Raw genomic sequence first — 27,878 nt, 5'->3', positions numbered from 1 at the left:
TTTCAAGACCATAGGATAGCTTTTAGCATTGTAATATGGATTGGATACAAAACTAAATAATATTTTATTCATATTATGTCTATATCATTTTTCTTTATCTGCATATAGGACACATTTTTCAATATAGGACAATTTTTAAATTATTTTTAAAATAAAATATCAAATATCCAATTTTGTGCTTTTTCTGTATATCCTGAGTATTTTTCTATTGTGGACATAAGTAATTGTTTTATCTCCAACTCTACTTGTCAAAGAAAAGGAAATCTAAGGGATGTTGTTGCTTGTTTGTCTTTTCCTTGGGGGGAAAAATGCAACCATTTAACCTTAAATGCACCACTTTGTGTTGCTGGTTTCATCTAAGCACAATCAAGAGGAAACCACATTTTCCAAACTTCTATAAATCAGAATTACAAAGGGGAAAATTTTTAATGAAAGATGAAAGGACATGAAATAATAATAGCAGAACCTTTGTAAAATAGGATAGGAAAAGTTTGACCAGTGTAGGATACAGAGTGAACAAGAAGCCACACAGCATGGGAGTCATGTGAATTTTAGAGCCAGTGGTCTAGGATTTATGTTCTTTACTTTGCTACTCAGAGCTTTGTGACCTGGTCTGATGATATCAGCCTCAAAAAGCTCTAGCACCTACCTCATAGGATTATTGTGAGAATTAAATGACACCAGCCTTGTAAAGTATTTTGCACAGAACCTGGCACTCAGTAATTGATAGCTTAAAACACACTAATAAGATGATCTTACTACATAATTAATTATAGTGTGAACCATATGGTGCTTGGCAGTTGACAAAGCACTTTACCTTGTAGTATTCCACACTGTGAATAACATTTTAATGTTAATTTCTAAATGAGGCAACTGAGTTTCCAAGTAAGGGCTTTGCCTTAATTCTTAAAGCTTGGTGTAAAGCTAAGAGGCAAACAGGACTTTAATTGCACAAAGTTCAGCTTCCCACTCTGCAATAGCTGTTTCATAAGCAGCCACCCTCCTGGTGACTGTGCTATCTTCTTAAGGAAGATAAAGTGACAGAGGAAAGAGACAGCTTCAGATTAGAATAGCATACATCTTCCCAGCAAGTGAAGCTTTGTAGCTCATTTAAGGCTGGATTGTTTAAATAATCTTACATCCGTCAAGTTTCCAGAAATGTGTTCTTCAACATTAGTGAGTTAAATGGAGTTTTTTTTCATATGGTGTATATTTTCAATTGATTGTCTGAAACAGTGAAATGTGAAAGTTGCTATTGATGCTGTCAAGCTATGTTCTGTTTACAGTGAATAATTGGTGTCTTACTGTAGGCATGTCAACATCGCTCTAATTCAGAGATAATCTGCTGTACAACTCCTTCACTACAACAGCTGAACCTACAACTCCCCCTGAAAACCAAAGCCTTTTTCATGTTAGATGGGATCCATTCCAAATACTTTGATCTCATTTATGTACATAATCCTGTGTTTAAGCCTTTTGAAAAGCCAGTGATGATCTCAATAGGCAATGAAAATGTACTGGAAATAAAGGTAAGAAATGCTTAAAATGCTCTCTTAAATCATCAACTTGCACTTAATTGACTTCATAGCTATGTGAATAAAATTGTTGTGCTTGGTCATTATCTTATATTACATTAGCAAATATCTAAGTTCTGAAAAGCACATCTTTTGACATAGGACTAAAAGATATGCATAATCATGGACTGCTTTTTAATGAAGCATTTAAAAATTCTTTCTTAATGTATATAATAAAGAGTAGTAAATGTAGGACACAAATCCCTTAAGTAAGTTGCCTGTGATTTATTCTTCTGCCGATGTTACTTACATATTTCCCTGGACACCTAAATGTGCTCGTTACAAGATAAAAGGTAGGAGTCGTAAAAGTAAAGACATCAGTTGTAGTTCTGTACTTCCTTCTAATACTTGGACTTTTGTATCTGGGTGTGGTCATCTCCAAGCTGATTTATAAATGGAGCTGAATTTCCTCTAGCTCAGGAATATATTAGCCTCTAAATATAATTTAATTGGATAATAACAAATCACCTTTTCTAAACCAGCCTGTTGCAAACAAAGAATACCAAAACCCCAGAGAGGTTACATGGTTTGACAAGTGATCAGACTGAGGCAGAACGAAGACTAGAATACAACTCTTTTATATTGCTTCAGTCCTTTGTACCTCAAATAGTAATAAAAGGGGCAAAATGATCAAAACTTTAATTATCTATAGTCCCAGTCTCTAGAAACAGCAAAATATTTATATTTCAACATGATGTTTTTAGACATGCAGTATTTTCCTCCAAGAGATAGCCTGAATGCAAATATGAACAAACACAAAGTAGTAGCGTAGTCCTTGTTTAGATGTAATATAAATTCCCATAGATCATCTCCATGTAGGTAAGAGTATGTTTTTACTAAAATTATTCTGCTTTTTCAACAAGACTTTGTCTACAGCCAAACCCATGTACACATTCACACTCATACAAGTTTACTAACCTCCCAATTGTGTTTTGCACAATAATTAAGCAAGCCCAGCATGAAATTAAATGGAAGCCTGCTTCAGTGAACAGCATGTTTACCATAGCAAAGTTCTTTCATCTGCTTCTTTAATTAGTTTTAGAAAGGGAGAAAGAGCTTTTATCACTTTTTTTTTCAATAAAATTAATCTAGTGTGACCTTTTGCTTTCAACAATTACTGTGTTTGCCATTTCAAAGATTCCATTTGATTTTCTTGATGAAAACAAAGGTTTATTTGCAAATACTTCTACACCCAGATAAATTCTATTTTTCTGTTCCTGTATCTGTCATGGAAGGATTAGAGAATAATGGTTCTTTATCTACCCTTTCTAATAGTCTTACAAGGAGGAGAAAACTCCTTTTTCTATAAATTACGTACCCATTATTCAATGTCCTACAAAATTGCTGGACCAAGAAAAATATGATTTGACATCATCCTCAGCCTTTAATGCTATTCCCAACCTGGCCAAGAGGTCTCTGGGAATAGACACAAGAGACTTTCTTTTCTTGTCTATGTACAGAATGACTCTTTTCTCTAACAAAGGTCTAGCACCTGTCATGTCACAGAGTGGCAATCTGGGGAAAATAGGAACAGTTTAGGGGGACTATTTTGAGAGTGTCATGATTCAGTCATCTCCCATATTCCATTTTATGTATGTGTAAGAGGAAATCTAAGCTATACGAGAATCTTTGTGTCACAGCAGTTTAACCCTTTATCAGTTTCTAAAGTTGACCATATTAAAACCTCTGCCTCTCTGAAATAAGGAACATAAAGCAAGAAAAGAGAAAAGGCCTCTTCTGGACAAGCAGTGAACTGTTTTTAGCAAAAGAAAGGGTGCTATTTTATTTCATGTTGTGCATGTTCAATTACCATTCAAAACATGAATGTGAAATATATTTGTGTTCCATCAGTTGAAAGTACTATGGAGAGAATTGTGTTTAGAGTGAGATTTGCTTCTTTTTGCCAGGAAGAGTTTTGTGCTGCTTAAGCAGCCATGCATGTAGAATTATTTGGCTAAAAAGAGATTGTGATAGTTTCCAGCCCTAGTTGTGAGAATTGCCTTAGTCAGTAGTTGGCCCAGTGATTACACTATGGCCAAGAGGGTCAGCCAAGTTTGGATCAAGAGAACATAATAGAGACTAGGGATCTGTCTTCCTCAGCACGAGTCAGAAACCCCAAATGTGGGCAGTAGTTTGTATCTAAGGCTTAGGCACCAGTGTGGACAGTGGTCATCAGAAGTAGACATCTCTTTGGGAGTACACATGAAGGCACAGTGTTCATGTCAGCAACAGCTCAGGTTTTTGTGAAATTTTAGTTAATACAGTACTTTGACAAATATTGTTTCATTTGAGATTCATGTGGACATATGAGGTTGGGAGGTCAGTGATGATTATCCCCCTTTGCTGCTGCTGCTGCTAAGTCGCTTCAGTCGTGTCCCCCTTTATAGATAAGTAAACAGAGGTTTAGAAAGATTAGATAATTTGTCTTGGGTCATTGGGTCATGTAGGGAGCAAACAATATAACTTGGGCTCACAATCAAATTTCTTGATTCCATATTTGGTCTTCTTTCTACTACATTACAAAGCTTTGCATATTAACTTTCATTTAATATATACCAAAATACCTTTCATAATAGGGAAATTTTCTATCATGTGGTATGTAGATGTGCATGCAATTCTTTAAGTAAAATAGCTCTAAACTCGTTACAAATACCTGAAAGTCAATTCTGATGAAAAGAAACCCTATATTTCCTAATTATCCTATTATATGACTTTTTATTCATATTTTGTGGAAACTAGAGAAGCACAGTATTTAATGCTGGAACTAGAACTGCCTGACACTGCCCTGGGGCTTTATCATATTCTCAAGCATATTGATATACATGGTAACAGAGATGCTTCAGAAATTCAGTTTGGATAAGTTGGTTAAAACATGAAAAAGAGCAGGAAGATCAGCTAAGTCAAGGAACAGGAACTTGGGCTATGATACTAGGAAGGAGCCTAATAACAAAGCTCAGAGCACGCTCAGATGGAGGTCTGTGTCAGTGTCTTGGCATTAGAAGGATTTAGAAGGGAGAGTCATTCTATGCTAACTCAGTCTACTTCCTGCCCAGAGCCACCAGAATTTGTCTTCCTCCCACTTCTGGCTGATGTACCTGGAATTACAGGCCCAAACCCATTCACAACCACTGTGAGGCCAGTTCTGTCTATAACAGGGTAGAAATGAAGGGCTCTTTTCTTAGAAGTCATTTGGCCCAGTGTCAAGACCTATTCCTATTGATGGAACTCATAAGTTGACACTTAACCCTTGAACAATATAGGTTGAACTGCACAGGTCCAACTTACATGCAGGTTTTTTTTTTTTTTTCAATAAATACATACTACAGTCCTATGTAATCCAGCATTGATTGAATGCATGGTTTCAGAACCTCAGATACAGAGGGCTGACTGTGAAATTACATGTGGATTTTCAAATACACAGGGGTCGGCACTCCTAACCCCTATGTTATTCAGGGGTCAACTGTTTTTCTTTGTGCTATACACTTTAATATGCATTCTGGGGTAGGGGGAGCCATTTTCCAGGGCTCATAGACAGCACCTGGGGTATCCTACTGACCTATGTAGCCAGTGAAGAAGCCAGTTTAATTTTGGTTCCCCCAGTTTTTCTCAAATGACCTGGGAACTTTTCTTCCCAAGTGCCTGTTAATGTCCTGCACACTTAGTTTTGAAGCTTTCCATCAAGGTTCTTTGCCCTAGTTCCCCACCTGAGGAGGCTCATATTCTCTCAGTAAAGTATAAATGTCCCTGTACCACCCCCTCACTGATTTTCCTCCTGCCCACCCCCCTGAACCATGGCTGAGTCCTATTGCCATCCCCCTGCATGGCCTTAGCTGACTTGCCCAGACTCAAACATTGTGGCCACCTGGACTCATGAAAACTTGTAAGGTCCCTTGTGTAATGATACTATTTTTCAAATCCTGCTTTTACTCCTATCTGCTTTGTTCTGTAACCAGCTCAGATATGGGTTCCCAGGCCTGAGTCCTAGGTATAAACATGTCATACCTGGCCAGAGTTGCAGAGGAAAGGGCAAGAGACATACTAATATGACAGATTGGGAGTAATAGTTTTTTCACTTCAGAAATGTATTCATTTTAACATTGCAGTGAGAAAAAGCAACTCTTACTCATCATTATATTCTCAGTAACTAGTGTTTTCTCATACAGTAGTAGATGGTAAGCAGTGCATGCATGCCAAGTCACTTCAGTTGGGTCTGACTCTTTACAACCCTATGGACTGTAGCTTAGCAGGCTCCTCTGTCCACGGGATTCTCCAGGCAAGAATACTGGAATGGGTTGCCATTTCCTTCTCCAGGGGATCTTCCTGACCCCGGGATCAAACCTGCATCTCCTGTAGCCCCTGCAGTACAGGCGGATTCTTTACCACAGGGCCACCAGGGAAGCCTAATTTTGTATCAAATAGAATTGATTTACTTCAAGACCAAGTCTCTTCTTGAACCTTAGTTCTCAATGTGTAAAGCAGTAATGACAATAATCCCTACCTCAGGGAAGTGTCTTTACAGGATAAAATGAGATAATTACAACTCTAGATTGCTCTATGTATGTAAGGGATTGAAGACCAGAAATCTCCTTTTATATTGCTTTATTTAAAAACCTACTGGACTTCCCTGGTGGTCCAGTGGCTAAGACTTTGCATTCCCAATGCAGAAGGCCTAGGTTCAATCCCTGATCAGGGAACTAGATCCCACGTGCTACCACTTAAGAGTTTGAATGCCACAACTAAAGATGTCACATGCCAGAACTAAGTCTGTGCACAGCCAAATAAATAAATAAAAATGAAAAAACCTTATATATAATGACTGAAAGGTCAGCTAGTTCAATTTTGTTCTACTATTTATATTATACTATTTAATAATAGTTAATATTAAATAAGAAAAAGTAAATAAAATTTCTAAACATACACATTTTTTTCCACAGCTTGATAAAGCTATGTTTAAATGACAAAAACTAGACTATACCTTCTTTTTTTTTCTCCTGATTCAGTCCTGTCTGTTATATAGTAGTGGACTTCCAGTATCACATTTTTATCTTGGATTGTAGACTTTTAAAATAATCACTATACATACAAAGCTGATATTAATTTCTAACATAAGTCACTAATCTTTGTGCATTTCTTAGTAGGCACAAATAAAAAAGAGTTTCGTTGTTTAGCTTTGCCGTCTGTTTTTGTTTTGGAGATGCTGCTGTTTTTGTTTTGGAGATGCTTTTATGCAACATCCTAGGCAACCCTGAGCCTAAAAGAAGGAGTACTGGAAATGTAGATGCAGTATGTTCATCCCTTCCCCCAGCCTTCGTCATTATCTAAGCTGGGCAAGACACGTTTTAGTCATTCCCTCATAAATCAAGCCTTCCAGCTCTTTAATCTCTTTCTTTTGTCATTTCCTGAATTCCCTCCAATATGTGGTCCAGGGCCTTACCCCTCCTCAGTCCTAACCAACAAGTTGTCATTTGAAGCCTCAAGGTGACCTGTTAGATTTATGTGCTTCTGCATTGGCTTGCCCTGTGTGGCTGACCTGGTTCAATGAAGTACACGTACTGCCTCTAGAAGTATCATAAGGATAGAGTTTGTCTATATCCATTTTTTTAAACTCCAAATTCATGTTAGAAAGAAGAATTTTCTTCTAACTTCTTTTCCTGGGATATCTTACCTAGCACTCTATTGAGACCTATATGAGGCAATGTAAGACTAGTTTGTCAAGTATTAAAGATCATGTAAAATAAGGTGGAAAACAAGGTAGCAGTACTATCATTGTTACTAGCTGCTCTTTGTCCCTCAGAAAAATACAATTATGTTTTGATATCTTTCTCCTCAGACTAATGGCTTTTTAATAAATACTCTAACCATACTCATTAAGTCTTCATATGAGAAATGGTACCTCTGTTTTCATTTCTTTCCCGAGGGTAATTATTGGTTTCTTAAACAAAACAGTAGTATTTTAAATGCCTAATGGTGACTTCATTTAACTAAATATGTCAAATTGAATAATGTTTTTAAAGTCCTTATGTAACTATATAATTGTTCAAAATAATATAATCATGCTGTCATCATAATGAGGGTCTTAGGGCATCTTACAGGAATGTCTTTAAAAATGGATTCGTTTTTGTATAGGATTCAACTGTGCAAGAAGGATGAAAAGAAACTGCCCAACTCAAACACCAAAGAAATGCATTGGCTTTTAGATCCATACATCAAAATCTCTGGAGATGGGACCTGGGCATCAGTATTTTATATAAAGCTCTCAGTGTGATTCTAAAAGTGAAGCCCGAGCTAAGTGTCTCTGCATTAGGCAGCTCAAACTAAATCTCTAAATTATTTCCCTTTTGCCAACTATCAGTACTCCCCGAAAACATTTTTAAGTTGATTACGAAAAAGACATCATTTGACATAAGGGTGTGAGTCAAGAATCTCTCCTTTTCTCTAAAATCCAATTTGATGGAAAAGCTAGATCCTGATTCCTGACTAATTAGTACCCTGAAATGGTCACTTTGTGTTTCAACCATCCAAATCCCCATGAAAATGAGTGTCAGATAATCATGTGCCTTGATAAACAACATGGCCTGTGTTTGCAGTGTATTTATATTCCTTCATAATTATTTGCATTCCTTCAAAATTGTGAAGTGTTAACAACCTCCTTTTTTTTTTCCTTCCAGGGAAATGATATTGACCCTGAAGCAGTTAAAGGGGAAGTGTTAAAAGTTGGAAATAAGAGCTGTGAAAATATACACTCACATTCTGAAGCTGTTTTATGTACGGTCCCCAATGACCTGCTGAAATTGAACAGCGAACTAAATATAGAGGTGGGATTCCTGCTTTCCTCTCATGATGTAAATAAAGATGCCAGTGTAATTATGTCACTTGCAGGCTTAAAATAAATCATTAAAGCTCATTTGTGTGTAGGCTTTAGATCATCAGTTCACCTTGATTCTTAGTTGTTATTTTAGAAATAGTAATGTTTTTGCTGCACTGTCTCCTTCCCAAGCTTCAGAGGGTAGGTCTCAAAATTCCTTGCTGGCTACATTCTTCTCCATCATGCCACACTCTTGCTGAAATTTGCTGTAATCCTCAGGAGGGATAAGGACACATTCAGTGGTGTCTTTTCCCACCTCTCACCACCCTAGGAGGCCAGAGCCAACACAGTACTGCCAGCCACAGTGATCTCAAATGCATAGTCCCATAAATAAAAGAATGTGTATGCACTGGATGAACTGAAGAAACTATTTTATAGTAACCTTTTTCATATAAACAGCTATCTTCATTCCTTTAAAAGGCTGAGTAATATTCCACTGTGTAGATATACCACATTTTGTTTATCCAAATATATGTGATTTTTAAGGGGTTCCTGAAGTTTTCAAAAAGTTATGAAATGGGAACATATGAAAAATTTAAAAATAAAAAGCTCAATCACGAGATCAGAGTTTGGAGTTCAAATGGACCATAAATCCTAAAAATGATACCATGTTAGAGCTGGAAGGAGCATCAAAAACTTCTTCTATGTATCAAAACAAAGCAAATAAAAATATTCTGAGATTTTATTATCCCATAATAATAACATAATTATTCACTTCTTATGGGGAGAGTCCTGTGCCCTCTACCGTATCCTCTAGGACAGAATTAATGTTCTGTTGTCTCTGCTTCTTACAATATGTTCATACTTCTACAATACATATCATCGTGAACTATAACCATTTATTTTATTTTTTTTAATCATTTACTTTTGCGTTTGTGTCCCTTTCACACTTTAGTTCCTCATGGTTAGAGACTGATTTTTATCTTTTTATTCCTAGTACCTAGTTATAAGCACAAACAGCTAGGCATCATATAAATATTTCAGTGATTAGTAGCCCCTAATTATTTGAACACTGAACAAGAATTGAAGAATGTCTTAATACTCTGGAGGCAATTATTCCACTTCTAGAACAGTAATAACCAGGTATTATTTTGAGCCTAGAGAGATCATGATTCAACTGTGTAGTGTATTTTGTACATATCGTGGTTAATTCCTGACTTTTATTTGTCATTTGTAGTGGAAGCAAGCAATTTCTTCAACTGTTCTTGGAAAAGTGATAGTTCAACCAGATCAGAATTTCACAGGATTGATTGTTGGTGTTGTCTCAATATCAATAATACTCTTACTGTTACTCGGGCTTTTCCTGTGGCTGAAAAAAAGGAAGCAAATTAAAGGTGCATAATCTTTTTTATTGTCTGTTTTAAAGGAGTTGCCATAACAGTACAATCATTACAGTTTATAATTGTCATAGATACTGTGTGTGGTCTTATGCAATCCATAAAAGCCATGAGTTCTGGTCACCGGGTCAAAGTCTACTGGGACCCATGATAGCCAAGTCTTTAACGAGGTCTTTCTCTCTCTTTTAAGATCTGGGCAGTGAATTAGTTCGCTATGATGCAAGAGTACACACTCCACATTTGGATAGGCTTGTCAGTGCCCGAAGTGTAAGCCCAACTACAGAAATGGTTTCCAATGAATCTGTAGACTACCGAGCTACTTTTCCAGAAGGTATACTTCAGTTTATTTTTCTGAAAAATACCTATACATACACCTCAGTGGGTTGTGGCAGTGTTGTTTATTTTTGGTTTTGCCTTTATATTTTTATAAAAATATAGAAGAAGTAGTCACCTCTTCTTTGGCCAAAGAAGTATTTAATTTGACACAAAGTTACATGACTCTTATTTTTAAATGAGCTCATATATGAGATTTTTTAGAGTCTTTAAGCTCTATTCTCACAAAAAAGTTCATGTTAAAAACCATTTGAGCAAAGGTAAGCTGTTTATCATCTGAATGCAATGCTAAGAAACTGGGAAGCTCTCTTTAACAACCCAGGAAGAGTTAAGATACAGGACATATTATTGAAACAGAAGTTGGTACTGCTATATTTTTTTTCTACCTGCTGATCCTCAGACATTTAAATTATACCTTTAGCACTCCTTTGAAGGAGTCTCAATGAACTGTTAGCACCCAGTCTTTTATCCACAGCATCCCAGGACTTGAACATATTTTGAGTCTAACCAGTGTGTGCTTACTCGCTCAATCATGTCCGACCCTTTGTGACCCTATGAGCTATAGCCTGCCAGACTTCTCTGTCCATGGCATTTCTCAGGCAAGGATATTGGAGTGGGTTGCCATTTCCTTCTCCAGGGGTCTTCCCAGGAATCAAACCCAGGTCTCCTGCATTGCAGGGGAATTCTTCACCATCTGAGCCACCAGGAACCTTCAGTTACGCTGTTTAAAAAGGAGAGTTAACGTTAGGCCTAATAATTGTAAGATTAACCACAGTATTTCACGTTGTTTTGTTTAAGCTCTCCTGGTAAAAGCAGAATGTCTGTATTGTATCTGCTCCATTATCTTTCGAAGTTACAGGACATGAGTCAAGTACAAGCATTTTCCTGGTTGAATATTTACCACTGGACAAAAAAAATGAGTCACAGATCGTTGAGGATACTGCAGAACTTAGAAGTTGCTCATCAAAACAAGTACAAGAGCAATGAGGCACTTAACATTTTAATTTTTTCAACACTTATTGCCTCTTACTTTTTCAAGTTTTATGTTAGTTCTACAGACACCATTAACGTTGTCTTTTCCCATATGACTCCATTCACCTTTAAGAATCCAAGCCCTTAACAACATGGGAAAATCAAATCCAGTTTAGAGTTTTGAGATTTAGACCTATTTATTATTTTTTATTCACATTTAATGGCTCTAGTTTAAAATTCACTAGTCTTTTTGGAAGAAGCATACTTAATCTTCCTTCAGCCTCATTGCTTACCAGTCCTCTGTCATCATTGCTAAGGAACTTGAGTTTCATCCTCTTTGCTACAGTGAACCTACTCCTTGGAGACATGGAAAAGTAAAATAGGCAAAAGAAGGTTACCCAGAGAAGAATGAGGAAACGCACAGCCAATACCTAATTAAGGGGCACTTAGAGAGCTTCTCTCTGTGTGTGTGTGGTGGGGACAGCCTCCGTATGAGTCTTTTCTGCAGACTTAGAATACACTGTGTCAAACCAGAATCACACTGATGGTTTGTGCACATGTTTGAACTTAACAGAAAGGTCAGTGCAATTTCTGTGCCAGAGAACTTTTTCTTGTGCCTCATCAAGGATTTCCCTCCATCTCTGCACCTCTGAGAATTTAGAACCCTAATCTTTAGGTGCAAAAGTTTGAGAAGTGAAGGCAGAGGAACTGAGTTTATAGTTTCCATCATCTGGCTCATCTGCATTTCCCCCCTAGGAAAAGTTTGGAAACCATGACTCTGGAATTAAAGCAACAGACACCCAGCCAGGCTCCTTCCATCCCTCACCCATCCAATATCTCAAGCACTCCCCTAATGTTCTACATCCTTTAAAGAAGGATGTAGAATGCATCTGTCTCATTTCTAGCTAATGATTACTATAACTTACAATTTTCATAACTACAGGTGATCCCAAAGCTCTTTTGGAACCACTGCTGAATTTACTGCTCTGACCAAATTGATGTAGTAACCAAACTGTCCAATGTGGCAAACACTAAACATGTTTAAGTGGGTTTAGAAATAATCAGAGGTACCATCAACTTTCTTTTTATGCTGCTCTCTTAAGTTCTGATTTTCCTGATCATTTGCAAGCAAACAATATTTTTTTTTGGTGCTAATGAGGACCCTCCCCCAACATAGGCCTCCCTTCGCTGTGTGTTATATACTAATACATTTCAATACCCAACCTAGTTTATCTTCAAGTCAGTTGCTTCCAATATAACACCCTCTCTTTGACGTGTGTGGATTCCCATTGGAAAGGGCAAAGCAACTGGTGCCTTCTCTATGTGACATTAAGAAATGTGTCCTCAGCCCCGCAGTTTCCTACCTAGTGAAAGGGAACCTTGCCTAAGACTCGTTATAAAGGTCAACTTACAAGGAATGCTGATCTGATCCCTTTCCAAGTGCCCTCAGCTAAGCAAAGAGGATGGCACCCTAACCTGGTCCTTAGCTGCTCCCTCTAAACAGTGATACTAGGTCTGCTGCCGCCACCACCGGATGGAAAACTCTGGGAAAGTTTTCGTTTCTAAAAGTTTAACCATTACATATTTCTAGTTGTTTGTATGTATGTGTGTGTGTGTGTATTTATATAGAGAGAGGAGAGAGAGAGAGAGAGGGAGGGAGAGAGAGAGAAAGGTATATAATATTTCATTATACATATTTTTCTTTGACCAGGAATCCACATACATTTTGAGCAATACTAATAAATTCCATTAATAAACAGTAGTCTCTCAAGAGCCTTCTTTTTTCCTTTTCTTATAGTTCAGTTGAATTTTTGTGGGACAAGGCATTTGTCTTGTGGGACATTTTTGTGGGACAAGGCTTGACTACTTTTGCCACTTTTCATTCTTACGAGTATACTATGTTAAAAAACAAACCTCAAGCTTGATTTTTGCTATATAAAAGAGAAATGTCTAAGGAAATGAAAAGGAAAAAACAAATATTCAAAGTTACTCCTTAATGTAAGGAAATCAATAAGTGTTTTTTACAAACACATACACACATACCCATATCTTTTCCCAGTTTACTATTTTATTAGATCAATTCCTTTGTAACGGTTTTTCCTAGCCTCATTTAGTGATACAATAATTATTTCTTTACATTTAAATTAAAATTTTGATTTTGTTATTAATTCAGTTTGCTCCTCCTGTTGCAGTCCCCACTAATTGAGGTTTTGCTACTGTTTCTAATAATTTTGCTTAATCTTGCAGACCAGTTTCCTAACTCATCTCAGAATGGGTCATGCAGACAAGTGCAGTATCCTCTGACAGATCTATCCCCCATCTTAACTAGTGGGGACTCTGATATATCCAGTCCATTACTGCAAAATACCGTCCACATCGACCTCAGTGCTCTAAATCCAGAGCTGGTCCAGGCAGTTCAGCACGTAGTAATTGGGCCGAGCAGTCTGATTGTACATTTCAATGAAGTCATAGGAAGAGGTAAGTATTTCCACTCAGCTTTTTGTTAAACACAATTATCCAGTAAGCATTTTATCTTCTGCCTTTGCAGATTAGGAATTAGACAATGGTGAAAGCAACTGACAGAGCAGTGATAACAAGTGCACTTGATTTCTTTTCTGCAGAAATACAATCCTGCAAATCACATCCATGGGGATTTGCCCCTATGCATGGAGACAGCTTGATAATCTCCCAGACATCTTACTAATGAATCACATTCTTTCCTCACCTTTTTCATAATGACAACTATAATTTCTTGAAAGTGCCTTTTACTTCTGTCTAAAAATCATTTTATTAAATTCTAATATTTTTACTCATATCTCCTTCCAGTCTTTCTTTACCCTGAGAATATTGACTTACTCTGAAGTCCCGGTTTATAGCAGTTCGTACACTGCTGGACAGCATCAGAAGACAGGGAATTTATAGCCTTCCCTTGATCTGAAGCAGCATACGTCATCTCTACAATGCACTCCAATTTCTTTATACAAAGAGGAATGAATATTTGTATTAAGCCAGCCAGAGCAGCAATAACAGCTAGCATATACAGTACTGGAGGAAATATTGAGCAGGAAAAGAAACCAACAAGAATCCAGGAAATGAACTCCACTCTTCCCTTTTTTTTTCTAAAAAGCTTTTACCTTTAATACTGAATGGCCTCTGATCCTTTTACTCAGTATGTGCTGCAAGAGATAGCACAGACTTCAGCCAGCATGATGCAGAGGAGACTGAAGGGACAGTTTGCCTTATGTGCTCACTAGGCCTTCCCATTTTCCTGTGATAGCATCAACACATTCCTCTATCATATACTCCAGACTTTAGTCCTTGGCATGCTCCCCTTCACAAATAGCAGCCTCACTGTTAACAGACATCTTTCACATCAGAGTAATACATGGTTCTTTTACCAGTCTATAAATCCCAGTAACTACCAGTTTTAGAATGTGTGACTAAACTAATCATGTTCTAATTCTACATATCCTAAAATTAGTCTTTTGTATATTTATCGTGAAAGGTGCTAAAATGGCAGTTATCTCTCTTATAAAGTAGTAATATGAATGATTCTGTGAATACTACTGTTTATTTATATGCTTTCTCCAAGAGAATGTGAGCCCTCAAGAATGTAGGTTTTATTTACTCATCTTTGCATTACAGGAGGGTAGACTAATGCCCAACACTCACATGCTAGGCACTCAGGGAGTCTTAGCCAGCTGGATGAATTAATGACTTACACAGCTATTAGACATTTGGCACCTCTGGGGAAAATTACTGCCACTGGAAGAAAGGCTACCATTGGGAAAGTGATGTGGCTAAAACCAGAGAGAACTGGATGAAATGACTCAGAGTGAATTTGCTTCATTCAAGCCATTGTCTTTCAGTTTCTGCCAGCCTGGATTACATATTAACCAGTGACTAATGGGGGAAATCCTTATTCTATAATGCTCATCTTATTTCTAATGGTGACATTTTTATTTCATTTCAGTTTATTGGAATATAGAGAACTTATTTTATTGTAGTTCTTCATGTGGATAAAACTTTGTTTTTATATTTAAAAGATAATTTTTGATCCTTAATAATAGTGTTCCTTATATGAGGCAGATGTTACTCCTGTTTTCACTGGTTCCACTGTTATTGAATACTTTATTATCTTAACCTCTAATAATAATTACATCATCTAAATATTTTACCATGTATTAAATAATCATATTGCTTTTTTATCTTTGGGTAAAATATATTACATCTATATATTTTACAAACACACACAAGTAGTGGTACTGTTAATCAAAAGCATAAGAAACAATGCACTTTTTTGCCATGTAGGAAGCAAAAAAGAAATGAAGATCATGAAGAGCTTAGTAAATAATATTAAACAAATAAAACTAATGCAGCACTAACCAAGTTCCCTCTATCACATAGGACATTTTGGGTGTGTATATCATGGAACTTTGTTGGACAACGATGATAAGAAAATTCACTGTGCTGTGAAATCCTTGAATAGTAAGTTGTATTTTATTTAACAGTGGAGTACACTTCTGTGGTTGCAGACTAATAAACAGTTCATAATAAAAAGATGATTTACACTTTCCCTTGTGGAAATATTAGTGACTAGCTGGAACGATGGATCTAATCCTGAAATGTTGTTTGATCGAAATTCTTATTGAAATATTTCCTCAGAAATTATCCCTCAGAGCTCTCATAAGGAAGAATGAAAGAGAAATGAGATTCTTGGATGAACCTAAGTATCATTTAAATATGTTTGGCTTACAATATTTGTTTTGCAAGTGACATTTATGGAAACTATTGGAAGCATTTTGGCACATACGGTAGTAATGACTCATTGTACCCAGAGGCATTACTATAATTATTTCTCTAACCACAACTTCCATCAAAAAGATAAAAAATGAAATAAGTCAAACAAGAGAAAACAGCAGAAAATCGAAAAATTATAAATGTGGTAACACCTCACTTATCCACATTTTTGATGAATGAGATAATCCATTAATTAAATGAACTTCCTTAGCAAGTGATACTTACCCCCTTTTAATGCTAGAATATATATATTTTTAGTATTATTTACTATTGAGAAAAATCTGCTTAAAGTGGAATGCATACTCTTTTTAAGAAGCAGGGAATGCTAGAGTTACTCAGTTTTCCTGGGTCTTTCCCATGTATATGTGTTATTAAACTTTGTTTGATTTTTTTTTCCTGTTTAAAAAAAGAGAGAAGAAATATGGAATGCTTCCAAACATAAACTAAGACTTTATTAATGACCCAGAGCCATAATTATGGCATGAATTACTGTCTTGTACAACCCACCGTACTCATAGTAGAGTTGGCCTGGCTTCACCTTTACTGACAGGTCTCACATGTCAAGTCAATGTACTTTGCCCCATTTCTAAGTTTCTGCTCATAGTTTGAGGCAGCCTAAAAAAATGTTAACAAGATACATTACAAATTTATATTGGAATTAATGTTTTCAGTGCATGTGTGAAAGTTTTTCCTACAAGATATGTTATCAACAGAAATATTTCAGCCTTTTTGAACATAAATCTGCATGCTGAACAGTGTTCTGTATGGTTCATTTTGTTGGAAGTCTAACCACAGGATAATTAAAGCAACAATTTATATGAAATCTAACTACAAACTGTGATGGATTAAGTATAATTGTCAATAAATTTGCCTCAGTAAAGAGCACTACTGCCAGTTGTAGTAAGAAATCCTAATGCCAAGAAATCTTTCTCTGCCTCTTGTGTATGTTGATCTCTATTTGGTCCAGATGGATGTCCAGGTCTTGGAATGCACTGCATTTGTAAGAGTATCATCACTGACACTGATACTAATCAGATTAATAAATTAAAGGTTGTTAACTCTTCATTAGTGCTGACTAGGCCCTTGGGATCTCTATTTGGAAACTATTATAACAAAAGAGTCTACTTAAATAGCATAGGCAATGTTTGGTCTTCAAATCCTCCTAGTCCAGGGACTGGAAACCTATGGCCTGCTGCCTGTTTTTGTAAACAGTTTATCAAGACTCAGCCACTATTATCAGTCACTAGTGGCTGCTTTTGCACTGCGATGGCAAGTGTTGTATATTTGCAACAGAGACCATGTGGCTTACAAAGCCAAAAATATTTACTGTCTTGTCCTTTACAGAAAAGTTTGCCAACCCCTGCCCTAGACAGTCACTACAGAAATGGACTGGCCTGCTTCCCTCTCCTTTTTCTGTGTGAGACAAACTATGGTTCTGCATGAGACAAACTGATTGCTAGACTCTTTCAAAAACAAGGGCAGGTGGTGACTCAAAAGTGCCGCACAGGTGACATCATTCACTCAATTGTATTGTAAAAAAAACACCCTGAGGATGAGGCATCAGGGCAAGATGTAGTCCAATGGTTTTATAGTCTCTACTGTCTCTCCCTGAACCTGATGAAGTAATCATTGTCTCTGTAATGAAGTTAATGTCTCCACTGCTGGCTTTCTTAGGAATCACTGACATAGGAGAAGTTTCCCAATTTCTGACTGAGGGAATCATCATGAAAGATTTTAGTCATCCCAATGTTCTCTCGCTTTTGGGAATCTGCCTCCGAAGTGAGGGGTCTCCACTGGTGGTCCTACCATACATGAAACATGGGGATCTTCGAAATTTCATTAGAAATGAGACTCATGTAAGTATATTGCCAAGCTTACTAACTCGTGAACTAGCTGTAAGCCAGCCAGCCTTCCAAAATGTGCTATTTTCAACCTTTTTAGAATTTTTAGCCAAAGAAACCCATGTGAAATGTTGACACTGTTCAAATAGACAGAGGCCCACTCAGTTCTCTGGTTTCTCAAAATCCTCTGTCCTAGTGGGGATATAGTGATACATAGAAGGGTTTCCGGGGACAGTGATTCCTACCTGCCCTGCAGGCAGCCTTGCTCTGCCATCCCCCAGGTACACATCTTTCAACGCCTACTATGCACCACAAAAAGCACTTGCACAGGAGACGTAGAGCCAGAATGAGCCTCAGCCCAAAGGGAGTTTTAACCTTAGAAGGAAATACATTGAAAATTAATCATGAATGAATCTCACTATTCTTCAAAGTTGCTGCCCACTCTTCCACCTCAGGACCTTTGCACTTCCTAGTCTCTCCACCTAGACTACTCTTCTCCAAAATATCCACATATCTCACTTGGTTATTAACTTCAGCTTTCTGCCCTAATGTCATCTTCAAAATAAAGCTTCCCCGACTTGTCTAAAATTGCAGCTGACCACTACACTCTCATGCCTTCTGTCTTTCTCCTTTCCCCTGCTTTGCTGTTATCCATCACACCCTCATATGATACACTAGGCTTGAATTGTCCAAAACTGTGGCCATAAGCCACACGTCAAATGTGACTAGTGTAAATTGAGATTTTCTGTAAGTGTAGAATACATCCCAGGTTTTCAATATTTAGTATAAAAAAAGAAGGTAAAATATCTCATCAGTAATTGTTTATACTGATTACATGTTAAAATGATATTATTTTGGATATGTGGGTTGAAAAACATACTGTGAAAATAATTTTTGCTTGTTTCTTTTTAATTCTTTAATGTGACTACTAGAAAAATTTTAACTACATATGTGGCTTGTCTCATATTTCTATTGAACAATACTCTACCAGGTAATAAATGATAGCTATGTATATGTATATATGTGTGTATACACACACACACACACACACACACACACACATCTTATTAGAGTACAAGCACATGAGGGTAGGTAATTTTGTGTGTATTTTGTTCACTACTGTAGCTCCAACACCTAAAATAGAATTAAGTACATAGACTCTCAGGAGGTATCTGCTGAATGAATGAGTTCAGGGTTACAAAAGAGATTCTTAGATGTTTCCAAATGACAGTTTTGTTAGTGACATATATGCTAGTTCCAAAAAGGCTGAGCAAGCAATGGCTAGACCAGGAGCAGGGAGGGAAGAAGTCTCCAGAACTGAAGTCACAGATGGCCCCAGGCTGCCTTTTGGCTTGTGTGAACAGACCTCTTTAGAAGTTATGGAGTAGCTTTACTCTTGATCAAAAAAACTTCATAAACATGGGATCAGATTCTTAGAGGAATGAGCTCTAGGATAGTAAAGAAATATTTTGCATTCAGTCAAAAGAGAATACTCTCTAGCTCTGAATTTTTGCAAATAAGGTGAAGGTGAATTTACCTTACAGAGTACCATTGCCTTTATAGTCCAAGGAATTTGTACTTATTACAACCACTAACAGATATATCTTAAAGAGAGGCCAAAAACACAGGAAATGGCCTCTCTACATGCTGGTTGCATTAAGGGGGGCTGTAGCCCTCCTTGCAGGGTCCCCACTGGCTGCCTCTTTAGCTCACAAATTCCGCTGTGGCTGCTGAAGAAGAGTTATCCTGTTCCTGATGACCAGGCACTGCGGTGATATCTGGGTGACTTCAGATACAGTTCTTATAGTTACTAAAGCTATTATGCTGTCCATCCAAGTTTGTGTGTTGAACATATGGAGAAAGAGATCTCCTGTTTTCTGTGTGGGTTCAGGCCACTGTTGCTTCAGTACCAGTAGGAGGACCTCTAATATGATTGATTTCACTACAGCATAAACTTTGGAGTCTTAACAGATATAGGCTAAAATCCTAACTCCGCAACTTACCATCTGAGAGGTTTATAGTGATTTATTTCTCTCAAAGCTTCTTGTATTAACCATGTATTTCTGGAGACCTGCCAACCCTGGAAGGACTGCTTTCCCCACTTCCCACAGGACTGGCAAATTCCCAGAGGTATTAAACAGCTCACCTTCAGAGAGCATGCCTTTCATCACCAAGCCAACCACTGCAGAGCCCATGCCCCAACCACCTCCTTTAAAGGGTGCCAACACCCTGGGCCACCATCTGCCTGCCCTCATCACTTCAAAACTGGGTACCAGACTTCTAGGGACAGTCCTTACACCACAGAGCACACTGAAGTTATTCAAACCAGCCGATTCTAAGCTGCTTCCTCTGCCTCACCCGTTCCTTCCCACAGAAATCACCATAAAGGCTCTTAATATGTTTTCCCCTTGTTCCCTCTGCCTCCTAACCAACCCCGGTGCTTCCCTGTGTGGCCTTGCATGACATTCCATGCCTCCTTCTCTCGGGAATTGTGAGTAACGGTCTTTTTGATGGCATTTGTTCCCATCTGCTGGCTGTACCATACCTGAATAATAATAAACTCCACATTTTAAAACAACTCCTGTTCCCCATCTGGAAAATGGACAGAAGTGAGGGTGTAAGGATTAGCCAAAATTTATAAAAAACCTCTAACATGGTATTTTGCAAATAATAGATACTAAGTAAATGATTATTATCAACAGGAAACAAGTTATTATTTGAAATAGGTAATTCTTTGTTGTTGATAAGAAATTGATAAGGTAATTCTTATCAATATTTCAGAATTCTAAGACCATAGCTAGAACAGTAAATGCTTATTAGTTTATGGGTTTCCAATTCTCTTTGATTACAGAATCCAACTGTAAAAGATCTTATTGGCTTTGGTCTTCAAGTAGCCAAAGGCATGGAATATCTTGCAAGCAAAAAGTTTGTCCACAGAGACTTGGCTGCAAGAAACTGTATGTAAGTATAAGAATCTCTGTGCCTGCAGTCCAAATTAAGTGACAGAGAAGAATCTGTTTCCCACTCTTCAAGGCTAGTGAGGATGTTTTCTCTTCTCGTGTAAAAGTCCTTTATTTTCGTCACAGTTCTAAATAGATATGTAAGCACTGGGTATGTAGGTGGAGCTTTCAGGCTTTATCAAACAGAATTTAAAAGGAATTCTCCAGAGGGGGGTCTTAAACAGCTGTTGTGTGCTCTAGCTTTTCTTTTTCCTTCCCACCCGTAGCCCCTCAGTGTTGTGGTTTCACACTGCATTAGTGTTTGGAAGGGACAATTCGATCTGCAGCATTTTACAGTGAAACGGAGAGGGGCTGGTAACACAAATACCAACATATTGTAACTTCCCAAGAGTGGATTTGAAGTCAGCCTGCAGAAACCCTACCAAAAATGGTATTTGAGAATGAATATACAAAGAGGTTTATTTGTGTCTGGCTGCCTGGGCTGTATAATACAACAGTCAACAGTTTGTAATTGATTCAGTGCTTTCCCTTCCATAGCACTGATTCATGGCTTATGGTATGTGTGAATGAAAGCACTGTGCTATTAATTTCCTACCTTGGTTTTGGTCAATGTAACAACATAAAAGCCAGCTTAAACAAAGGATACATAGCCTGAGATAGAAGAATTGATTTTCCTGGAACCTTGCTGTTTTCCCAGATACTTTACTGTGTATCCTTTTTCTCTATTACCTCACTGGTGGAAAAGAGTTGTATGTACTAGCCTAGCCCTTTGAGAAGGAAAAAATAAAATAACAGTCCCCTGTCATATCTCCCCCATAAAACTAAGTATTGCTAATAAGGTGACAAGTGGTGATTACTGATTGCTTTGGGTAGTCAGTTGGCATACTCGATTTAGCAACCAAAGAAAGCTGGGAGGGTGGCCAATTTTACTACTTCTCCAGATCTACATTAAAGCAAAAAAGATTTTCTTATGCCACATCATTCACAATCTCTTTCCTTGGCCTGTTGAATTTGAAATGTAAATGTCAAGCATTTTTATTCAAGGATTCCATTGTGATTTAGTGCTAGTCAATACAGGCCAGATGCAGCCCTTCTTGCAGAAGTTATGGATTTCAAATACTGAAGCTGCTTGTTCTAATCAATAGAGATTCAGAATCACTGTAAATTATTCTCTTTTAGCCACTGGTAATAATTTTTGTTTTTTCTGTAGGCTGGATGAAAAATTCACTGTCAAGGTTGCTGATTTTGGTCTTGCCAGAGACGTGTATGATAAGGAATACTATAGCGTACACAACAAAACAGGTGCAAAACTGCCAGTGAAATGGATGGCTTTAGAAAGCCTGCAGACTCAGAAATTTACCACCAAGTCAGATGTGGTAATGTATTCATCACCTCAACTCTTCTTTACTTTCATATCCAACTTTTTTAGTAATTTTATGGGAACTTAATTTTTTTAAAAAAGAAATCTTCAACACCATAATTCCAGCTTTTTCTAATAAGTAAAAATGGGCTTGATTGTCTAACAGGTACCCATACTATGGCCTCATAAATTGATTCATTTATTCAAAAAACGTTTCAATAAATGTCCAGCAGAGCAGCATGTTAGGTCCTTGGGAACCTGGTGTAAGCCCTGCCCTCAAGGAACTTTGCTCAGCAGGAGAGGGAAGCCATGTTCATCACTAACTCACACAAAGTAGACTGGGATTAATCTAGCCACTCATAGCTCAAGGGCGGAAAAATTCTACCTAGAGAAACCTGGAAGCTGTGCCTGAGGCATATCTAGCAGTGAAGACATTATCCCTTTGCCTAGCCCTCCTTTATCTGCAAAGGTCATTCTCCTCTCACAGAACAAGCATCTGAGGGCGTGCAGCAGAGCCCTGAGGGTGGGGAAGACACTCACCTGAGCAGCCGAATCTACCACACTGCCCTTTCACCTGGTGGAGAAGGTGATTCTTGAAATGGGCTTTAAAGTAAGGATGATGGAATGGACAGTGAAATAAAAAATGCCAGTCCAGGTGAGATAAAGGGGCAGGAAGGTATACACTTCTTTAAAGTTCTAAGCCAACAATAAGCAGTGGTGATTTGGCAAAAATAGAAGGCACAGGGGGAAGTTATGAGAATAAATTGAGAAAAATATTTTCGTCGTAGATCATAGAGATCCTTGGAAAGCAAACTAGGGAGTCTGGAATTTATTCTCTGGCCATGTGGAAACATTAAAATGTAATCAGATTACACTATAGCCTTGCTTCATTCTGCAAAATGTTTTGAGAGGAGTAGACACAGGAAGACAAAATGAGAGGTAGAATAGGAAATAACATAGATACTATAAAAACAGAAAAGATGGAAGAGAAGGCATCCCAGAGGTAGAAACAACAGTATTTAGCAAGAAATTGATGAAAGTCATAGCTGAGCGAAGTTATATACTGGTACAATTACAATTATGTCAGATAGAGGCACAAAAGCCAGTTTAAGAGGAAAAATATCAATCGTGCCTTGCACATGCTGAGGTTGACTTGGGAGTAGGACATACAGGCAAAGGTGTCTTTCATGCAACTGGAAGTGTGGATCTGCAGCTTGTACAAATACTGGTTGTCTTAATCAACTCGGGCTGCCATAACAAAACACCATACACTGGGTGACGTACATAGCAGACATTTACTTTTCACAGTTCTAGTGGCTGAAAGTGGGAAATGGAGATTCCAGTGTGGTCAAATTCTGGTGAGGCAAGCATGTAGTCACCTTCTCACTATGCCTTATGCTGGGGAGAGAGCAAGAGTGAGCTCTCTGGGTCTCTTCTTGTAAGGGCACTAATCCCATCCTCATGATCTCATATAAACCTAATTTTCTCCCAAAGGCTCCCCCTCTAAATACCATCACACTGGGAGTTCGAGTTTCAACATATGAATTTTGAAAAGGATGGTGCACAATTCAGTCCATAGCAGAGGTCAAGGCTGTAAATAGGCTTCTGAGACTCCAATACAATTATTCAGAGGAACCTACATACATGCCATGAAGGAGAAAAGCAGAGAGGTGGGAGACCCAGAGGAAGAGAAAGTGTCAAGAAGAAATGGGGTATGGTCAGCAGAGGCTCCTGCTACTCAGAGCACAAGAAAGGTCTTGGAACCTGAATGATTTGATCTAGAGTGTGCGGAGGAGCCTGGGTGTTGAATGGAATATTCTATTTGCCTTTCATAAATCAAGAGGACTATGATATGTGGAGGTAGGGAAACAGTAATGTCTCAGTCCTTGAGGATAACAACCAAAAACAAGAAAAGCGTTAACTGGTGACATCAGCAAACAAGGTAGGAAGAAAATAGCATTAATAGAAGACATAGATTGCAAAAGAGAAAGGACTGGCAGCTATTAAGATATTACAGGGGATGGGGATCTGAGTGCTGCTTTGGGAGGTGAGAAGTTGTCTACCCTCCTCCCTGTGAGTCAGCAAGAGAGAGAGGTGTGGCCTCTATTGGTAAGAGTTTTGAAGATGTTGTGGTCTTTAAGTGAAAGCAGAGTTTCAGCTCCTGAGGAAGTGGAGGAGTCATTAGAGAAGAAGCTGAGGGTGACTGAGAGCCTGTTTCCAATGAACACATGTATCTCAGGACGTGGTGGAGGAATGGGACTTCAGGGTGGATAAGACTGGTAAGTGGGTGTGATAGCCCGTGCTAGAGCTTACTGCCTGGATTTTGATCCTGAAAGATTGTGAAAAAGATGAAATAAACAGGTGCTAGAGAGGTAGGCTGAGAAAACATTAGTGGTGGTAACAGGTAAAGGCATCAGGTAAGGAGAATTAACCCATCCTGAAAGCATGTACATTTCATCTAGACTTGACAACTGCTAGGAAGGAGAACCAACTCTTAGAACTCAATAAGGAGGCAAAATAACCCATTTTTAAAAAATAGGCAGAAGATTTGAAAAGACATTTTAGCAAGGAGATGTATGAATACCTGCTAATAAGCACATGAAAACATATGCCCACACAAAGACTTGCTCATGAATTCTCACTGTAGTGTTATTCATAATAGTCAAAAAACCAGGAGCAATTTTGATGTCCATCAACTGGCAAATGGGTATGTAAAGCGTGGTATATCTATACAACAGAATAATGCTATTCAATAATGTGAAAGAACCACTGATGCATGCTACAATGTGGATAAACCTCAAAAACATTATGTCAGGTGAAAGAAGGCAGACTCAAAATTATTACACATTGAGTAATTCCATTTTTGTTAAATTTCTAGAAAGGGGCAAAAAATTGAGACAGAAAACAGATCAGTGGTTGCCTGGGGCTGAGGATGGAAGCAAAGATTGACTACCAACAGGCATGAGGGAAGTTTCTGGGATGTTGGAATTGATCTAAAACTGAATTGTGATGATAGCTGCACTTCTATATAAATTTACTAAACATCATTGACTATACACTTACAGTTGACAAATTTTATGACATATAAATCATACCTCAGCAAAGTTATTAAGACAAGTCTGATGAAATTTTGGATGCTCAAGGCAAGAGTTGGGATTCTGAGCTTTTTGATAGTCCTGTACCACTCACCACTATCTCCACAAAAATACACATGCACAGCGAGGAGGTTAGCACTTCTTGTAAAGCAACTGTCACTGAGCTACTCAGGAAATTTACACAGGCTTCTGTAGATTCAAAATGCTGTGTCTTTCCCCCTCATTGAAAGACTCAATACTGTACTATATAAAGAGTGAACCTGAGTAATCCATACCATGCTGCTTCAACAAATAGTTATTGATTGGATGGTTATTGATGGATTTATAAATTTGCATAAAGTTTTCATTTCTAGAACAGCACAATCTTTTGAATGTTGACATGGAACATATCCAAGCACCTATAATAAACCTTTATGTTGTTTATGTTTTGTATTATGTTGAGACCTACAGACAAAAACTTGCCTGTTTGTAGGAAGGTCTACTTTCGCAAATGCCCAGAAGCAGTTCAGCTAAAATCTGAATACTCTTGAAACCCTTTCCAACAACTGAAGTATCTTCTATACATGCAGTTACTCATATCCAGTATTGCAAAGTGTTTGTGCTTAGTACAAGTGCTTTCACTAAAGTCAGTACTGACTTCTCCTTTGTTCAGCCAACTGGCTTTCTCATCCTGCTTCATCATTCTGCTGCATTTAATATCTTCAGCTGTCCTTCTCTTCTTGAAATTTCCTTCTCCTGTGTTTTCAGGGCCTCTCTACCATCCTGTTTTCCTCCTGCTTTTCTTTACCTTGACAGCTTCTCTTTCTTTCACAGCCTACGTGCAACTGTCCCCCAGGATTTTGGTCTTAAGGTGTCAGCCTCTCTCAACAGTTTCAACCATTCCCATCAACAGTCGCCTTTGCATCTCTCTTACTAGATGTTTTCATCAGCAACACAAATTTACTGTGTTCAAAGTCAGGTTCTTTCCTGCCAACTGTCGATGGCTCACTTCTTTATTTCTATTAATGGTATCACCATTGTGCAATATACCAACTCTTCATCCTTTCTATTGTGCAGTTCTTTAGATTTTAAAGATTGCATCAGTTGTATGACCCCAACCACCACAACCAGGATATGAAACAGTTCCATCATCCCAGAAAATTTCCTTATACCTCTTGGTGGTGTAACCTGCACTAACCCCTAAAACCTGGAAACCACTGGTCCTTTTTCTGTCTGTAATTTTACCTTTTCTAGAATGTCCTATAAAAGGAATCATACAGTAAATAGCCTTTGAGTCTGTCTCCTTCACATAGCATAATACATTTGAGAGGATCAATAGTATCAATGTATCCATAGTTATTCTTTTTTTATTATGATAAAAAACATAAAGTTGACCATCTTAACCATTTTAAGGGTATTGTACAGTACAGTTGACTATGTGCACAGTGCTGTGCAACTGATTTCTAGAATTTGCAAAACTGAAACTCTATATCCACTGAACAACTCCCCATTTCTCCCTCCCCCAGCATCTCTGGCAACTGCCATTCTACTTTCTAAGAGTTTGACTACTTTAGATACCGCATTATAAGTGAAATCATGTAGTATTTGTCTTTTTGTAACTGGTTTATTTCACATAAGTAGTCTTGCTGGATCATATGTATTCTATTTTCTAGTGTTTTTTAAATCGGGTTATTTTTTGTTTTATTGTTAAGAGTTCATTATGTATTCTGGTTATAGGTACATGTTATCAGATATGTGTTCTTACAAATAACACTTTTTAGTCTGTGGCTTGCGTTTTTAGTTGTATCTTTGAAAGAGCAGAAGTTTTCAGTTTTATTGAAAAGATTATCAACCTACCAGTTGCTAAATTTTATCAATTAATCCACCTTTAAATCAATTACGCTTTTTTATAAAGGTATTATATCTCAGTTTACTTTTTTAATTTATTTTCTTATTGAAGGATAGTTGCTTTTTTGAATGCTCAAATTTGGCTGTATCTATTCTTTGATTGCTGCAGCAATGTGCCTATCACTTTTTATAGCTTATAACAATCTCTTACCTCTAATAACTGCTTTCAGCTTCATCTTTGGTAAAATTAGGCAGAGATTCTTCAGATGAGCTCACTGCTGGTGCTCAGAAATTCAGAAAGCCTTGATCATTCACACAATAAGCATGAATGACTGTGCTCTCCTGTCTTGAAACTAAAACTGACTTGCTTCCATCATTTTTAATGCACAGGCATCGTACACCTCCCCCACCCCTTTGTCTCTCTCTCTCCTTCTCTATCCCTCCCTCCCATGCCCCACCCTCAGCCTCTCTCTTCTTGGTCAGTATCATTCTCTTCCTTCACTTCCCCACCCCCTACCATCCAGTCAGTCCAAGCTGTTAAGGGGAGTTTGGAATGCAGACTGTTCATGAAACTGCCTCCCTCTCACCTCTTTTGTCCCATGATTTCTCCAACCCTCCTCTGATACCAGTTGTGTAAGTCCTACAATTCCTTGGGGTTCCCTGGTGGTTCAGCTGGTAAAGAATCCACCTGCAATGTGGGAGACCTGGGTTCAATTCCCTGGGTTGGGAAGATCGCCTAGAGAAGGGAAAGGCTACCCACTGCAGTATTCTGGCCTGGAGAATTCCATGGACTGTATAGTCCATGGGGTCCCAAAGAGTCGGACATGACTGAGCGAATTTCACTATAATTCCTTACAGGACTAAATTTATCCAACTCTTGCCCCTTATTTTTGCAAATTTGCCTCCAGACTTCC

General features: G+C 37.9%; 1 protein-coding gene across 5 annotated transcripts in view; it reads left to right on the top strand.

The window, feature by feature from the left end:
• Positions 1–27,878, top strand: part of MET (MET proto-oncogene, receptor tyrosine kinase) — a 111,041-nt gene that overhangs the window by 79,205 nt on the left and 3,958 nt on the right. For 4 of the 5 annotated variants that reach the window (XM_061165307.1, XM_061165305.1, XM_061165304.1 and 1 more), the window contains 9 exons: positions 1,311–1,529; positions 8,243–8,389; positions 9,617–9,773; positions 9,967–10,107; positions 13,329–13,559; positions 15,489–15,569; positions 17,556–17,737; positions 20,574–20,683; positions 21,893–22,058. In XM_061165307.1, coding sequence (XP_061021290.1) covers positions 1,311–1,529; positions 8,243–8,389; positions 9,617–9,773; positions 9,967–10,107; positions 13,329–13,559; positions 15,489–15,569; positions 17,556–17,737; positions 20,574–20,683; positions 21,893–22,058 — 1,434 coding nt within the window. The remainder of the gene's footprint in view (positions 1–1,310; positions 1,530–8,242; positions 8,390–9,616; positions 9,774–9,966; positions 10,108–13,328; positions 13,560–15,488; positions 15,570–17,555; positions 17,738–20,573; positions 20,684–21,892; positions 22,059–27,878) is intronic. The other variant, XM_061165306.1, reaches the window with a different exon arrangement.

This window comes from Dama dama, chromosome 18 (assembly GCF_033118175.1).
Source record: "Dama dama isolate Ldn47 chromosome 18, ASM3311817v1, whole genome shotgun sequence".
In the NCBI taxonomy this organism is placed as follows: Eukaryota; Metazoa; Chordata; class Mammalia; order Artiodactyla; family Cervidae; genus Dama; species Dama dama.
The sequence above is the reverse complement of the archived record's forward strand: the minus strand, read 5'-3'. Positions and strand labels throughout refer to the sequence as shown.